General features: G+C 33.8%; 1 protein-coding gene across 1 annotated transcript in view; it reads left to right on the forward strand.

Annotated features, from left to right (window-relative positions):
* LOC136039508 (dnaJ homolog subfamily C member 1-like) overlaps positions 1 to 17,955 on the forward strand; it is a 48,854-nt gene that overhangs the window by 19,081 nt on the left and 11,818 nt on the right. Inside the window, exons 3-4 of the mRNA XM_065723297.1 lie at positions 2,568 to 2,686; positions 10,762 to 11,052. Coding sequence (XP_065579369.1) covers positions 2,568 to 2,686; positions 10,762 to 11,052 — 410 coding nt within the window. The remainder of the gene's footprint in view (positions 1 to 2,567; positions 2,687 to 10,761; positions 11,053 to 17,955) is intronic.

Below are 17,955 nucleotides of genomic sequence, written 5' to 3' on the forward strand. Positions count from 1 at the left end.
AATTCAGAGCGGAAAAAAAAAATATCAAATCAATATACATATAAAATCAAGTCTAAAAAGTGAAAAATCAAGACGTAAAAAGTGCGAACTTAAAAACTTAAAATGTACAATTAGAAAGCCTTTTAGCTGATAACAGACTATTAAAAGTATTTTATAAATTGACTAAAATGGAAAATTTGTAACAATTGCCGAGATAAAAAAAAAGTCTATGGAATTAAAATGGGATGATAACAATTTAACATGAAGTTAAACAAACACAATGGGGCTAAAAAATAATGTTGGAAACACTAGACGATAAAAACTTCTTTTGTAGCTGTCCGTCTTGCAACGAATTGGAGTGACAATGGAGACCTTTTGAGATAAATTTTCTGAGGATTTTTCTGACTTAGAAACTGTTTTTCAACGTTTGCATCTTGTTAAAACTAACATTAAGTTTGACTGTAGTCGATTCAACTATTATCCAACTAATTCTTAGAAAGGTGCGTTTATAAAATCCCCTGAAACCCTCTGGGCACGTACCTGCTAGTATGTTTAAGAACTTAAAAAATAACTTAAGTCTCGGAACTCACCGTGAAAGAAATACAATACTTAATTTTATTATACTATTTACAATATCTTTTGTGTTTAACGGAAAAGTTATGATGAAAATAATTGTGAAAAAATTATGAAAATGATGAATAATAATGAATGATGATATGATGAATAATGAAAAAGTTATCATGAAAATAAAGAGCCTCAAATCTTGTCCGAAACATAAGCAAACTAAATGAGGTCCTTACTAAATGAGGTAATTACTCAGTCGATTATAATAAGTTACTTATCACTTTTCCTAGGGTTATTAATTTTTTCCTCAAGAAGCAAGCATCTTTTAGTAACTTCTGAGATTAGAATCCCTCATCCTTTCATTGTTTGAATTATTAATATATTCAAACTATATGAGAATAATCAACGCATTCATCTTCCTTAGAATTACAGTTTATGAAGGAGCTCTAGGGTTATCAGTATTAGTATCTTTAGTATGTTCATCAGGATCAGATCAAGTACAGTTTTTAAATGAATAAGTGGTTCTTTACTTCAAGTTTATTATACTTGATACTGACATACAAGTTAACATCCGAATTCCATTTAGAGTGGGGGAGCACTTTATTGACTTTAACGTCAGGAATTTTCTTTTTAACCTCATTTAGAAAATTAAAGGCATTTTCTGGGACTATTTTTGTTTCTTTGAGCTGTTGATATAAAGTTTTGTTGTTGTGTAGAAATACAAATGCTGACAAACAAACGTTAATTAGCATTGTATTGTCTTGGATTAACGCCGCTTCTTGACTCCTAAGATCTATGTGTTGGACCTATAGGGTGCCGCTACAGCTTCACCCTATAGGAAACAAAATAATTATTGATAACAGTTTTAAAAACGAACTTATTTTGGAACAAAATGTCACATGTCCCTTTTTGTTTCCATGTGGAAGCAAGAAAGTCACACGCTGCCACGTGTGTATCCTTACAAAAAAGCCGACTCGTATTTACTTATTCAAAAATATGAGGTACAAAGACTCTGACGGTATAAATCAATTTTATACACAAATGTATAAAATGTCTTATTATCTTTAGCAAATTATCCCTAGCATGTTTTCATCACCAGATCAATCCTCGGGGGGCAGTGTGGGTCATGTTGGGTCAATCTAAAGGTATAATTTTACAATCTGTCAATTAAGCTGAACAAATTGCTATATCAAACTATTGATCGAACAATTTTTTGGGGAAAAAGGGACGATGGAGGGGGCTAGTATTCGTCCAATCTTCTTTTTTGTCAAATGAAAGGGACACCAGAAAGACACCAGACACCAGAAAGATTCCCTGTAAAGGGAATCTATGTGTCGGACCTGCAGGGTACTGTGCACAGGTGCACCTGTGCAGCAGGTGCAGTCCCGGGTTCCGGTTCCACAAGCTAAGATCAAACCCTCTGTGCCCGGTATTTCTCTTTCTCAGAGTTTCCTGCTTGAGCTATGTACCATTTATATGTGCTATTATATGTGTTAGACCCAGATATCATATATTCTAGCGCTGTAGTTTAGGAAATGCTACCTTGTTTTTTTTCTTAGGAACGTGACACATGAATTTAGTTGGCGGTCTTGAAGTTCTGAATTATAAACGATGCAATTGTCTTAGTTTGGAAGATATAGTACAAACCGCACAGTCTTGGAATTTTGGGAGTAACTTAAAGGAGTAACGCTTTAAAGGAGTAACGCTTTTAATCATCCTGCGTTTTATTTTCCCATGATGTTTGAGGTGGCTATTAGAAAAACAATAATATTCCATAAGAATTTTATTCGTGGATACTTTTCAAAAGTAAAGGTGGCCTTCCATTATTGAGCTGGTTAGAAAATAAAAACAACAGAATTAATATCAGAAAAACTGTGATGGTGTTTCTCTTTTATATTTGAATCTATTTTTAGAATAATTAATGTAGTACGACAACTGAAAAAAAAACAGGACTAAGAAGCTCTAATAATGTAAGCTTAGAAATTCATATATTAATCAAAAATTATTAGCTTACCTTTTTTTAGAGAGAAGTATTAGGCAGTAAAGCAAAAAAACAGAAGAAACAATCAAAAAAGAAGGGCACAATACAAGATGAAGAGATTGATTTAGTGGAGGAAGAAATCAAACAGATCCCCAAACCAAGGTACTGTCTCTAATATTTCTCACTCTATATCTGAACATATTTTCTTTATTGTGTTGCTTTCAGTTTAGGCTGATTTTCATTCTTTCACTTATTCAAAAACAGCCCATTTCAAAGGTAGAGGCATGGGAGTAATGAGAAAGATGGATGCTCTAGATTAGGCTGGAGTGAAGTTATTTAGATTGCTAGAAATGTTGAAGGTTTCATTGAGTACTGAAAGTAAAAACCTTAAATTCGTGAAACAGAGCAAATAGTATGAGTAACTTATAAAATTGGGAACTGGCGCTAGTGTCGACATAAAAACTATTAACGCCATCTAGCGTTAGACGATACTTGATATTTTTTAAAGCTTTGTAAATTTTTTTCTGTCGGTAATAGGATTTAGATATTTATTACTACGCTAGTTTTACCATTTAGTGAAAATTAAATTAATTATTCTTGTTATTACACTTAAAAAAAAATGCCAACACCTAAATGGCAATGAGGTTTTTTGTCGACACTATCGCCAGTTCTCACTTTTGTAATTCAATTCATGATTTTAAAAGGGGTTGAAAGCTGTGGATGAAACTTGTCCTTTAGGTGTACCATCCCCTCCTTCCTCCATCTTCGCAAGTTATAATATGACTATTGCATTACATTTTACGCTTAAAATCGTTTTCTAGTAAGAGAGGACCTGCCAAACCCTCAGCATGGTTAAAGAAAATTATTGAAAATATATTACTGCAAATGAAGGAAGGTCAGTGGGGAAATTTTGTCCCTCAGCATCAATCTGAAAGTCTTCGAGACCAATTTTGGTTTAATAATACACTTTTTGAGGCCTATTAATCCCCCCCCTCCAACCAGAAATATCATTCGCTCTCATTAAAAGCTGTTAGGCAAATGTTCAATACTGTACATAAATTAATAAGCATAATTTGAAATTTACTGAAAAAAATACAAATGAATGTGCGTTTTCTGTTTAATACACATATGCCGATATTTATTCCTTAAAATGTTAGTAATATTTGATTAAATAAGGTTATAGAAGTGAAAATATCTAAATTTTTTTCAATAAAGTGCAAATTATGTTCTGGCCTTGGGAAGGTATAGGGGGTTTTGAGCCCCACTTATGTTAATTTCTGCTCTTTTTGAGTTTGACTCGGTTATTTATCGTAATTTCTGTTCGTTTTGTTGATTTGTGGTAGTTTTACGCTTGGTAGATTATTTGATTTCATTTTTGGTTTAATGAGTTGTTCAATTTTCTTTGAAAAACTTTTTTTTTGGAATAATTTTTTTTAGTTAATTTCTGTTCGTTTTATGCTGAAATAGTCTTTTCAGGGAAAAAGAAAATATTAGTTTAAATCTTTTCGGTATTTCGTTAAGAATTTATACTTTGGCCTGCTATTTGTATGCTGGAGAAAATTTTTCAACAATTTTTAACAACATACACCCTTTTAAAAATCTGGACACAAATAGTATTGTTCAATTTAGTTTTATACCTCCTCTAGTTGACCTGAAAAATAAAGTTTGATACTATTCGCAAGAAAATTTACCTTTGGTCTTTGGCAACTTGGATACACTCACAATCTTTTGATTTAGTTAAATTTTAATAGGAGAAGTAGTAATAGAAATTGCCCCGAAAGTTTGAACATAATACCCTCTGTCATTCTTGGGATTGGTAATTATTGGTAATAAGCATACACAGAGTGCCTTTTGATTTAATCTTACGGCAAAACTTAGTTTTTAAACATAATGGGCAAATTGCATGACTGTGGGGGGCTGACCTTCACAATAGTCCTAGAGATACAGTTATAAGACTGTTCTACTATGCTGAACAAAATGGCTATCTTAAATTTTGATTGGAAGTGTTTGGAAAATTGTGAGCTAAAGAAGAGGGCTTATTGCCCTCCAATCACTTTTGACTTTTAAAAGTATACAAGAAATTGGAATTACCGATCAAATTACATCCTTTAAAATATCAATGATATTACCTCCTATGATAGTGCAGCACTGCCTAAGATATTGTTTATATACCCAATTAATGCTTGCATGTGTATAGTTTTTTCGTTTAATTGAAACCCCCCCTCCCTAAACACTCCAACTTAATACCGTTAGTGTCATTAGCTACAGTAACCGTAGAAGTAGCATCAAAAATATACACACAGTGTCTTCTGGCTAGTTCAAAATCTGTCACATTCTACCCTGAAAGGTCTAACTTAATAATGTAAGCCGCTATCGTGATATTGCTTTATCACCCTATTGACAGTCTACATGATTTAGTTCAGAATCCGCTTAATATACCTTGAAAGCTTTACCTTAATACCCTTGGCTTGTGTAGTAGCAATAGTTGTAGTAGCAGTAGTAGCATTAGTAGCTGTATGTGCATAGCACGTTTTTTTCAACATCTCCTTCAAAACAGGATGACGTCTTTAACTTAATACCATCAACCGGTCCTGAAGTATTGCTGATACGTAATCTTGACAACTTATGCGGGGATAATGTCGTTCGATTTATTTCAACACAGTTACAATATTGCCCAAAATTTTCGCCTTAATACCCTTAAGTGTATTAGTATTAGTAGTAGCATCGGTAATTATAGTAGTAGCAGTAGGAATACAGTTAATGGTAGTAGTCTTGTCTTTAATAGCAGTAGTAGTACTAGCAGTAATAATAATAGTAGCAGTAGTAGTTGTAAAAATAGAAGCAGTAGTATTGTGATGCAAATATTGTTTTTTGGTTAGTTGAACATCCTCCACAACAAGCGTTGTAAGTTTTGATTACATACTCGAAACTGTTCTTAAGATAGTTCTGATATGTCCTTTTTACAACCTGCATACGGATGGCAGGTTGTCATCCGTTCAACAGAAATTTTCAGAAATATTCTCTGAAAATGTCACCTTGATATCCTTAGGTATAGTTGTAATAGTAGTCACAGCAGTAGTATAATTGCTCAACTTAATACAATTAGCCATTGCTATGATATTGTCGATTTGCTCTTTTGATAACCTGAATATTCATATACTTCTTGATATTTTCATCTTTATGCTCTTAACCTTACAAGTAGTTGCAATAGAAGTAGTAATTGGAGCAATAGTAATAGTAGTAGTAAAACAAGTAAATGTTGCAGTAGCATTAGTATTAGTAATAGTGTGTATGTATTGACTTTTGGGTCAATGGATCTTTCCCTTTAAGTATTCTCGGAGAGTTCCAACTTAATACACAAATCAATTCGAAAAATGCCTTTTTTTGACAATCTAATGCGCCTAGTGTCTTTTGTCAATTCGAATTTGCCATCAATATTCTCTCAAATTTTACCTTCATAGACTTAGCCTTAATAATACTATTATCACAGTAGTTTTGGTGGTAGTAGAAGTAGTTGCAGTGTTAGTGTTGTACTAGTAGTAGTTGTAGCAGAAGTAGCAACAGCATTAGTAGTGGCAGTAGCATGTGCATATGCCTTTTGGTCTGTTGAACATCGCTTTTATGGTACCCTGGGAGTTTCACTGTGACACATTAAGCCGTTCCAAAAGTATTGTTGATGTGCGCTTTTGACATCCTTTTGGCGCCCTTTTTACCTTAATACTCTAAGCCTTGTAAGTTGTTGCAAGTGAAGTAGAAGTTGGAGTAGTTTAGTATTAGTAGTAGCATAAGTAAAAGCAGCAGTGGTATTATTGTTAGTAGTGATATGCTACCTTTTTGTCGATTGATCTTCCCCTTTAAGTATTTTCCCAAAGTTTCAACTTTTAGATATGCCCTTTCGACAATCTGCATGCGCTTAGTGTGTATTTATTTAGTTTAAATCCCCCTCAATATTCTGTCAACTTTTCACCTTCATACGTGTAGCCTTAATTGTACTAGTATCATAGTAGGAACAGTATGTAGGAACAAAAGTAGGAACATTAGCAACAGTAATATTGTATAATTGTTAGTAGTAACAGTAGAAGCACCAGTGTTAATAGCAGTTATAGCAGGTACATTTTGCCGTTTGGTCAACTGAGCATCCCACTCATGATGCCCCTGAAGTTTCCTTTTGATATGATAAGCCGTTTCAAAAATATTGCTGATACGTCCGTATCAGCAATCTGTATACACATAGTACGTATTGATTTAGTTCAACTTTCTCCTCAACGTTTCCTCACATATTTTTTTCAATATCCTCAGCCTTAGTAGTATTCGATATAGAAGTAGCAGATTTAGTGATAGTAGTGGTAGTAGTAACAGTACTTGTGGTAGCAGTAGAAGCAGTTGTAGTTGTAGTATTAGTAGCGTGCAAATATTGCCTTTTTAGTCAATTCGTTATCTCCCTTTTTATTTCCTGAAACTTCCAAATTAATTTACTCAGTCATTCTTGAGTTATACCCTTTTGACAACCCATAATCACATACCAAATTATTATTTAATTCAACACTACCTTCAACATTCCCTGAAAGACTCGCCTTAATGCCATTCGTATTTTGGGAAAGTAGAAGTCAAGCACAACACCTGAAAAAAATAACATATATATATATAAAAAAACTAACTTTAAAAACTAAAACTAAAAATGGTTAAAAAAAAAGTCCTGTTTGAACTTTGTTGTAGTAAGGATGCTAGGGCTGTTTCAAAAAGTTCTTTTTTAATATTTTTAGTTTTAATTTTTGTATTTTAATGTAAGTTTATACAGACGGCCCTTCGGAGATTGGGCCGAAATATTCACTGAATTGAATTCCACTGTCTTGGAAAAATTTTTCCTATTGTTTCTAAGTTGTGTTGGTTTTTTATGGAAAGGCAGGGTGGTATCCGTCGTTTTTTATGGAAAGGTATGAAAACGCTAAAATACACCGACTTACCCAAGCACAAAATGGAGGCCAGGGATGTCTCCCTATTTTTTTCATCCATATTTATTTGTTTAAACACAAAACAAAGCTACAACATATGGCATTCCTGCCAGGAAAGCATGAAATGAGTCCTTGGCTTGGGCTGGGAAATAACTAATATTAATTAAACTGCAAACAGCAAACGGAATAAATCAACCGAACACTAAAAAAAGGAAAGGAAACAAATAACCGACGTTATAACCTAGGTTTGACTACTTAATAAAAAAAGGAAACTATGGAAATAGGTAACTAGAAATAAAGAAGAAAATGGGGGGGGGGGTCTAAATGAAGAGAACACTAAAGATTTTCTTGTAATGACCTTTCGCTGCCCGCTTGAATGAATTAAGATATTTCGAATTCCGGATATCGAATGGTAGTAGATTCCAAATATTTGGCGCAAAAAATCTAATTTAAAAAGAAACTATTTTTGTTGAGGGCGCTTCACGGACGATGTTACAACAATGTCGGGTGTCGCAAGAATGCAGATCTTGATTTATTGTGAATATATTTCGGAATGCTGACGGAAGGATGTTATTAAAATACTTAAAGTAAAAAATTAGGATATGTATGTCGAACTGGAGATACCATTTGAATTGCTCTATTTTGGTTGATTCGAACTCTTTTATAATGAGAAATAAAATAATATTTTTTACTATATATTTTACCTATAAAGAGTATTTTAGGATAGACAGGATTCCCACGATGTTTTGGGAAGAGAAAATTTCGTGAAAATGTACGATATATATATATATATATATATATATATATATAGAATATGGAAAATATCTAGAAACACCAAGATGCATAAAGTTGTCAAAGTGCACAGGGGAAGTCAGGGAATCTTCTGTCTAAGAAGTATATGAGGATTTTCTCCCTCTGATCTTGGGGAGGAGAGAAAATTGTGTGAAAATTCGTACGGGAGAGTGTGAAAGTGCTAAGACGCATCTAATTACTCAGCTTTAGAGGGGAAGTTATTGAAACATTTATATTAAGGAGTATCTTCCCCCCCCCCCATTTCGAAGAGAGAGGGAGTTTGGTGAAAATGTGGAAAATATATAAAATTACTATGATGGAGACGCTTATGCAAGTACAGAAGGGATGTATTAGAAGTTTGCCTCTCAGGGGCATCTAGGAATCTTTCCCCCACAATTCTTTTAGGAGAAAAAATTGTGCGAAAATGTGTAAATAATTGTGAAAAATATGCTATAAAGGTAAAATGCTCATACCTTTAAGATGGCAATTAAAACAATACTTAAAATACCTGCTAATTTTTTTCAGGACAAAATTCAATACCCGTTTGTAATCTAATTTAGTTGGACAGATAATACTCAGGTTAAATTAATGAAATTAGTAATGTATAGTTTCAAGTGGGCAGATATAATGGAGCCTATGTCCCCCTACCAATGTCATATTTTTTGTAACTAATCACATAACTAATAACCAAACAGCACTTCTGTACAAAGAGATTATGTTTATTCATTGTTAACATATAATAGATGGTGCTGGAGGAGAATCACTAGGAAAGCTCTCTTGCCTGGTGACCAGACAGAAAATGGATTTGCCGAAAGCTTTTGTGTATTGTGTTTTGTGGAGAATGTATCTCACCGTGTATTTTGTGTCTCACAAAACACTGTACACGGCATATGCACAGTGCACAGATATGCACTGTACAATATACACACCACACATAAGATGCACAATACGCAGTTGTGCATCTCACAGCGTATTTTTTTGTGAAGTGAATCGCCGCGAGACCCTCTCTGTGCGTATTATTTTGTTGACCCGTAACACCCATCCTATGAAACATCCCACGCAAGCGGTTGAAACACTTGCATATTGAAACAAAAGAACTTAAGGTGACTAAAAGGTTAATAGTAGATGTCAATATTTATCTAATAATTTATGGCAAAAGTAATCTTGGTCATAAAATGTGTTTTTGTTTGGCCCAGAAGTCGTGGGAAAAGATCTCATGGGAGACGAATTTACCATTTAAGGATGTGGTGCACTCAGCAAAGGCTTCTGTACTATTTCAACAGTATATCATCCATGAAAGTATAACCAAAGCCGACAATATGTTTTTAAATAATGAGGGAAGGATCTACCTGCATTTCTCAAATTTAAAATATTTTGCCTTTGTCATGATGTGAAAAGACTTAGATTTCATTGCTGTGGGTTTGCGTTGCGGAATCTACTGAACTGCGTTTTCTTTTGCTCGTCTGTTTATATGATCTTAAGGTTATTTTCATTTTCTTTTTGAGCTTTACTGACAAGCCGCAACGCAAATTAACCAATGAAACGGCAAGAAAACTGTTTTTTTCAATACAGCCCAGGGAAATGCGGTTTCCAGTTGGCCGATCCATTTGGCGTTTTCTTAATGAAATAGCAAATAGAAACGTTGCCTTACAGGGAGTAATTTTTTACATTTATCCTTAATATTAAATTCATGGCGCTCAAATAGAATCTAAAGAATGTAAAATAAACCACAAATTCTAATTTATGAGTAATCTGTGATGGTGTCCTACCAAGGGAAACAAAAAATGCTGATATCTGGTTTTTAATATGAAGAGATTGAAAGATGTTTTGAAGTTTGAAGTACATTTGAGGTACAGTTTGAAGTAAAAAGATGTTTGAAGTACATTCGTATTTATCAACACTGCTTTGAAGAAATTGATTTTAGGAGAAAAATAATCTCATTAGTTTTAATCTCTTGTGTAATATTTATTTTTGTAATTCAATGTTATAACTTCCTCCATAAAAATTGCAATTTCTAGGTATGAACAACCTTACATGGGTCAAGTAAATTTGGGGGAAATATTTCCCCTTAAATGAGGGGAAATACGACGTTTTTATTGTGATTTTTTTATGTTCCATTTCAGTGTATTCTTCTATGGGAAAATCAAAAATTCAATTTTTAATAAAAGAGAAATCAATATGCAGATATGCAGTTTTTGACAGTAGTGGTTGCATAGTTGAAAAGTGGGAGGGGGTAAAAAAAAAAAAAACGGTAATATTAGAATTTTGTCAGCAAAAAGTATCATCAAATTTAACTAATTATTTTTGGCTATTTATTTTCATAGTGTAATGTAACAGCACTGATTACAATTCGGTACTTCCCTTGGTAAGCGTGGTACTGCCCATAAGTTCGTAATAACTTTGAAACAGATTTAAATTGATCCAAGGGGTAAAAGATATTTTTATTTGAATTTCGTTTGTACTTCAAAAATAATATAATTGTCTCTTTTTTAGAGTGTGGGATTTGGTTCCGTTTCTGTGTATTCGTCTTTGTATTTGGACAGCAAAATTTATTGTATCTACTCCTCAATTATATAAAGCATACCAAGAAGAAAAACAAAAGAAAGAAGAAAAGGCCAAGATTGAAGAGGAAGAAAGGCTGGAAGAAGAGAGAAGAGTTAAAGAAATTGATGCAGAAAGGAAGCACAGAAAAAAGAAAACTCACAAATTTGAAGAGAGAAATGGTGATATCTATTCAGCTGGACTTCCTCCTAGTGTTGAAGAAAGCGGGTCAGTTATAGTGAGGTAATGCTTATGACAGATAAAATTAATTTTATAGGTGTTATGTGACATTTATCACACAGGATAAAATACCCTCCTTTTCAAACAGTTCAGGGTAATGAACTGTAAGTAAGGAGCGACTCAGCTCAATAGTAACCAAAATTGTAAAAACACAATTTTGATATCAATTGACACATCAAAAGAATTGGCTTTTTATACTGATTCTAAATGTATAAGATTCGTCAAGTTTAGCGTTACAAAGAGCCTGAGAAAAATTGCCTGGTTTTTGAGAACACCCCCTAAAAGTCAAGGAATCCAAATGAAAATCACACAGATCAAATTCAGCATATCAGAGAACCCTTCTGTAAAACTTTTAAGCTCCTATATACAAAAATGTAGAATTTTGCTCTTTTTTTTTGCTAGAAAAATGATCACTGATAGTCTTACTCGCATAAATGGTTGTAAATTAAAACGTCATCCTAATCACAGAAATGTCAATGTCATCCTAATGACAGATCAATGGATTAAGTGATTTTTTTGAAATTTGTCTTGCCCATTTTGAATTTGGTTAATATAGGAAAGTAATTTAAGAATTAGGCCAAATTGACGTTTTTTCCTCCGTCATTTGAGCCCTTTATCAAAGGCTAATTTACAAGATATTTTGAGTATGGAATCTGATTGCAGATTGTTGATTCTCAAAACATGAAAGTTACCTTAGTCCTTAGATTAAAGCTCATTAATGGGTGTGAATAGTTGGGAGGGGTGGAGTAAAGGATTATATGTAGCTGCGTCAGGACTTGGGGGTGGATGCTGCAATAATTATGGCACTTGGTATTAACCAATTGACATATAGCGATCGCAACTTCCGTCGGTCGGTCTGTCCTGATTTTGCTAGTTTCGGCACTTCCAGATAAGCTAGGACGATGAAATTTGGCTGGCGTATCAGGGACCAAACCAGATTAAATTAGAAATAGTCGTTTCCCCGATTTAACCATCTGGGGGGGGGGGGTAATTCGGAAAAAATAGAAAAAATGAAATATTTTAAACTTACGAACGGGTGATCGGATCTTAATGAAATTTGTTGTTTGGAAGGATGTTGCGTCTCAGAGCTCTTATTTTAAATCCCGACCGGTTCCGGTGACATGAGGGGGAGTTGGGGGGAAACCTAAAATCTTTGAAAACGCTTAGAGTGGATGGATCGGGATGAAACTTGGTGGGAAAAATAAGCAGAAGTCCTAGATATGTGATTGACACAACCTGAACGGATATGCCAATCTGGATGGATCGGGATGAGCATACACCAACAACTAAAATAAGGAACGGATGAGTTAATTTTGGCGCAGGACATACTTCTGGAATTATTTAGGCGTTCTAGAATAAAGGGGATAAAACATTTCCGGAACCTCTCAGTAAGTGTATGGATCGAAGAATGCGTAGGAATTGCCAAGGAAGCTAAGCGGGGGAGTTGGGGTCGAATGAGGTCGTGAAAATCGGGAAAGACGTCCCCAGTACGGGAATAAGATATTGCAAATTTAGCAAAGCGCAAACAAATTTGTTCTCTCCTCGGATTTAAGGAGGAGGGAGTATGGAATTTCGTTTTCTTTGTAGACGATCCCGAGCGAACGCTTTTGGACCGACTCAATTTTGTCACTAAGCTCACTTGAAAGTTGTGAGTGCCAGACAGGACATGCATATTCCAATGACAGTCAGATAAATGATAAAGAAATACGGATGGATCTTAGGGAAATACGGAGGGGATATACGGAGTATCTTAGGGCAATTAAAATTGGTTTAAAAGTTTTAACATCGATAATGAAACATTTGCTTGTTTAACAATATTCGAAACATGCATGTCCCCCTTAAGATTATTTGAAATTGTGCTACCAAGGAGTTTAACATATTTCACAAGCAATTCAGGTGGGATGGGGTCAAGGAAAGTAGAAGAGGATTTCAAGATATTTATCGTCATTATATTTGATTTAGTAAAATTTACTTTTATATTTAGATTCTTAGCTCCATCCAAAACATAGGTTTAGATTTCGATGGGGTCACTTTTAATATTCCTGTGACATTCTTCAAGGATAGATAAGTCATCCACGTACTTCCACCTTTTGGGGGAATTCCTTACCTATATCGTGAATCATAATTAGAAATGAAAGTGGTCCCAATAAGGTTATTTGAGGAATTCCACAATATATAGGGAGTGGGCTAGAGAATATATTTTTGTATTTTACAACTTGAGATCTATTTGAAAGAAATGATATACCAATATTTACTAACAGAGAATCAAGTTCAAAGTTAATCACTAGTAGTGAGGTCAACCAGGTCAAAGGCTTTTTAGAAATCAACTAAGACAAGGTTTAGCCAATCTGTTGGTTTCTCAAGGTTACTTACGATGGTATGTATTAAGTGCACAACGGGGGGTGGAAGTCTTCCTTAAATTACCAAACTGTCGGACGTCAATACGTGGACGAATTTTACACATTTTACAATTTTAAGTTTAAGCCAGTCACAGAGGAAAACTTCGTAAAGTTTGGAGAAACTGAAGTCAGTATAATGGGGCGTTTGTTGGCAAAAGTCAGAGTGGTGCATTTTTTTGGGGGGGGGGGGAAGTTGTTATAAAAACTTGTTTCTAGCAACTTGGGAATTAACCAAATTTTGTGATGTGATTAAAAATATTTGATAAAGGCTCAGCAATTTTGCATGAAAAGGCTTTAAATAAGTCAAAAAGACAGGTATTTGATTTTCTAAGCTTTAGTATTTTATTTGTATCATCAGAAGGAGAAATTAGGGGGGAAAGAGGTATTGGGAAAAATAATAGAACTTAGGCAAGTGGAAGGAGGGAGACTTTGTACGATAGAAGCAAGGTACAAATTGTTGGCAGTCTTATTAGGGGGTAAAAAAAAGTAAGCAAGTAAAGTGGCACTAGACCCTTAAGGTTCAAGCCAGTGGTGGTGATTTCCATTTCATGGCCCTTCAGCCAGGAAGTGCAATGAGGGGCTGGGGGCCAACCATCCTATGCTTTCACACACCTTTCCTGCTTACCTTCCCCAGATTTCTCCAGGTACCCATTTAGAGCTGGGTCGACTTCACTGAGCCCCGTCCCAAAACCAAATAACTGGTCACAAGTGGGATTGAACCCATGCCCCTTGGATAAAGAATTCTCACGCCAGTGCGCCAACCACTTAGCCAGGACGGCTTATCAGGGGTTCAGGGAGATGAAAATGAACTTCAGAAGGACTTTTTCTGCATATTTCTTCAATTTTTTTGAACCATTGCTTGGGTTTGTTAGAATAAAAATCTTTGACTTTACTGTTATAATAATCAGAAGCTGCTTTTCTGATTTTTTTTTTTTTTTTTTTTTTGCTGGGAACTTTTTTAAACTATTAGCTTCAGTAATACGACCTGCCTTGAAAAATGATTTTTTTTTTTCTTACAAGTTTTTTAAAAGCCTCAGTAACATAAGACTTATCTGTAGAACGAGCTTTAATTTTTTTTTTCTCAGAAAAATGGAATTCATAATTACTCCTCAATAAATTTTGGGCGGACAAAGCCTTGTAGTCAAAATCATTTATTTTATACAAAGTGGACCAATTTTCAGTAGTAATCCAAGAGCCAAAATTGTTGAGTCATGAGTCAATAAGAGGTCTAAAAACGGTTTCAGTAATTGAAAACGACTGTTTAACTTTAGCCAGGGGCGTAGCTACGGTATTTTTATTAGGGGGGAAGAGGGGATGCTATTGTAGTAGGTGCTATTTAAGCGATAATGACGGAAAGTTAACTATAGTGTAAACAACTTTTCGGGAGGGCGAAGGTGAATGTCGTATGCACTCGACTTTTTGAGGCAGATTCACCACTAATGCTGCAGTATATACCCCCCCTATACTTCCCCCAACCCCCACGCCCAGCACATGATGCTCAATCTCATAATTGAACCAAGGTCTATTCTAATAGCCCCAGGTTTCATAATAGTATAAGTGATAAGAAAAAGTCACTTTAGAGACCTAGATCCCTATGTATTTGCCCTTTTGTCTTCAGATCTTTACTCAAGTAGCTTTCATTTGATAAAGGCATTGCTACTTATTAATGCATTTAGAATGTTTCAGTTTATTACCATTACACCTATTCATTGACAAATGGCTAAATCCCACGTCCAGCTCATTGAAGTTGACACTTCAATGAGTGATAACTCATTGAAAAAATGGCTATGGTAAAAAACAAGGAAAAGTAAACTGGGAGAAAAGACACCACTTAAAACAGTCAAAATTACAAAGGTGGCAACCCTGTCTGTGAGTGCATTTGGTATCTATAATCAAGGGATAGTTATGGCTCTTTTTTTCTTGTATTCCCATGAAGTAGACCATAAATAAGCAAAAGAATTTGCGTATAAATAGTAGAAAAAAATATAAATAAATAAATAAAACAAATAAAATTCACGTATAAAAGTAGATAAATAAAAGATTCGCGCTATTCATTTGCTCGAAATTTGAATGGATTTTTCCTCTGTAAGATTTAATTTTTTGTACTAAACTTTTGAATCTGTGTGGTTTATTGAAATATTATTTATGATTTTTTATTAAATTGATTTCCTTGCGGCTCGCCAATTTATATAAATAAATAGTATTTATGTCAGTTTGCAACATAAAGCCGAAACAAATATAATACGCAGCTAAGTAAAAATAGAGGATAAGTCAACGTATTACCACAGATTGTGTAACATTATATTGTGACATATTCTCCACAATTTAACGACTGTATTTCAAATTAAAAAGCAAGCGAAAAATAAAGTTTGACCAGAAATCTGAAAATAAAGTTGAAAATAAATAAAAAATAAATAAATAAAAATAAAAAATAAAAATAAATAAAAAAAAAAATAAAAAAAAAAAAAAATAAAAATAAAATAAAAAAATAAAAAAAAAATAAAAAAAAATAAAAAAAAAATAAAAAAAAATAAAAAAAAAATAAAAATAAATAAAAATAAAAAATAAATGAAAATAAATCTGAAAAATAAAGTTTATCCAGAAATCTGAACAGTCATCATGGTAGCAGCAAACTTAGATTAATTAAAAGTTTCCAGGGATGTCAATTGGAAGGAAAAATTGACTCCTAGAGTTTGAAAATTACCTTTCCCTTTGTATCTTTATTTAAAAAAAATCTATAAAAATTACACATAAGTTTTTCTTGTTTAAATCACGGTATGGGGGGAGTATATATTTCCAGGGGGGGGTAGACTAAATATCGTTTTTATGTCTATAAATCCCTTCACAGGCAAAGCTTGGTGTCCAATAGCTGCATTATAAAACTGATAACAATAGAAAAAAGGGAAGGGTGCTGCTTATAGGTGCACTCAAAATTTCTAAATTGTAAGAAAAATGTTAATATTTTGTTTAAATTAAATTTACTCTGTTCTCAGCAGACAATTCGTACAGCATGGTGATATGGAGATATATTTCCCACAAGTAGCCCTGGGGTTGTGTGAAATGCGACTAATTTTTTCAATAATTTTTAATAAATAATTAATTAATAATTAATTCAATTATTTGTTTGGAGCTGGTTTAAAGAAATATTTAGAAAAGTGAAAATAGCAAGAAGTCAGCATGGTATTATACATAAAGGTAGTTCTACATTTATGGGTTAGTATGTGAATCCAAAACCTAAGGAATAGGACGTTTTCAGCGCTTATTAGACATTTTAATTAAAAATAAGAGAATCAGAGTTTCCATTAAATACCGGAAATAAAAATTAAAACAATTAATTGATTCCTGGAGCGGATCCCCCTCTTCAAAATTTCATGACCAAACTACAATCGATTTGACCTATCTAGTTGTAGTACGAATATCATTATAAAAAGTACTAAGTCTTATTTTCTTTTTCAATGATTGCTTCTTCATTTAGGAATTATATTCACTGCATATCTACCTTATTATTCTTCAATGATATCATTTCTATCCAATTTGTAGATGGTGAGGGTGTATTTATTTCTACTTTTGGAAGTTTTGTAGCAAGAGAATCTAATCTTGCACTATTTTTTCGTTTTTCCTTATATTGAAAACGAGAAAGGATTCATTATAAAAAAAATTATCTGCTAAAAGTAAAAAGCAAATTTGACTCTTAAAACGAGCAACAGCTTTAAAGCTACTTAACAGACTATAGTTTTTTCCGAACTATTGGGGAAGGGGTAAATGCCCCCACCCCCTCAACGACGCCACTGACTTTAGCCAGCGGCGATAGGAGAAGGCTAAAGTGGTAACTATCCCCTATAGGAGGCAGAGTGGAGACGGATTTGTAAAAGTTCGAAAGATTGGTGCAAATTAAATCAAGAGTAGTATAGCCTTTGATAGTTGGGACCTTTACGCTCTGTTTTAAATTAAAAGTATTACATGTAGATTCAAGTTTTAAATCATTTGCGTCACCCATCAGGAAAGTTCCTTCATTTGGGTATTTTGATAGTACAAAGTCAGCACTTGCATGTGATTTTTCGATAAAATTTATTTTGCCGACGGATCTCTTATTAGGGGAGTAATGAAACATCGCAGGACTATTAAATTGAAATGACGTGGGAAGACTTTAGGTCGAACATACAGCCACATAATCTTATCAAAGGGAGCAAGACATTGAATTAAGATTTCACTCGGGTACAAGTCATTACGGAAAATGAACAGAATTCCGCCACCTTTCTTACCCAGAGGGTGGTTTTCTGGTCTGAGTTTAATAAACTGTGAAAAATTGTTAATTTTTAACATGTGTAAATTTTAAGCTTGTACTTCAGTAATAGCGATTACACCTGATCTATATATTTTAGAAAGGGTTCTAATTCCTTAAGGTTTCAAAGCTGAGGCTCTCAGCTTTGCTCAACAAAAGTGTGGGGGATTGAAAACGATTTGTAAAGGTACTGTTTTTTAAACATTACTTTTTTGTATATCAGAG

Source organism: Artemia franciscana, chromosome 19 (assembly GCF_032884065.1).
Source record: "Artemia franciscana chromosome 19, ASM3288406v1, whole genome shotgun sequence".
Classification (NCBI taxonomy): Eukaryota; Metazoa; Arthropoda; class Branchiopoda; order Anostraca; family Artemiidae; genus Artemia; species Artemia franciscana.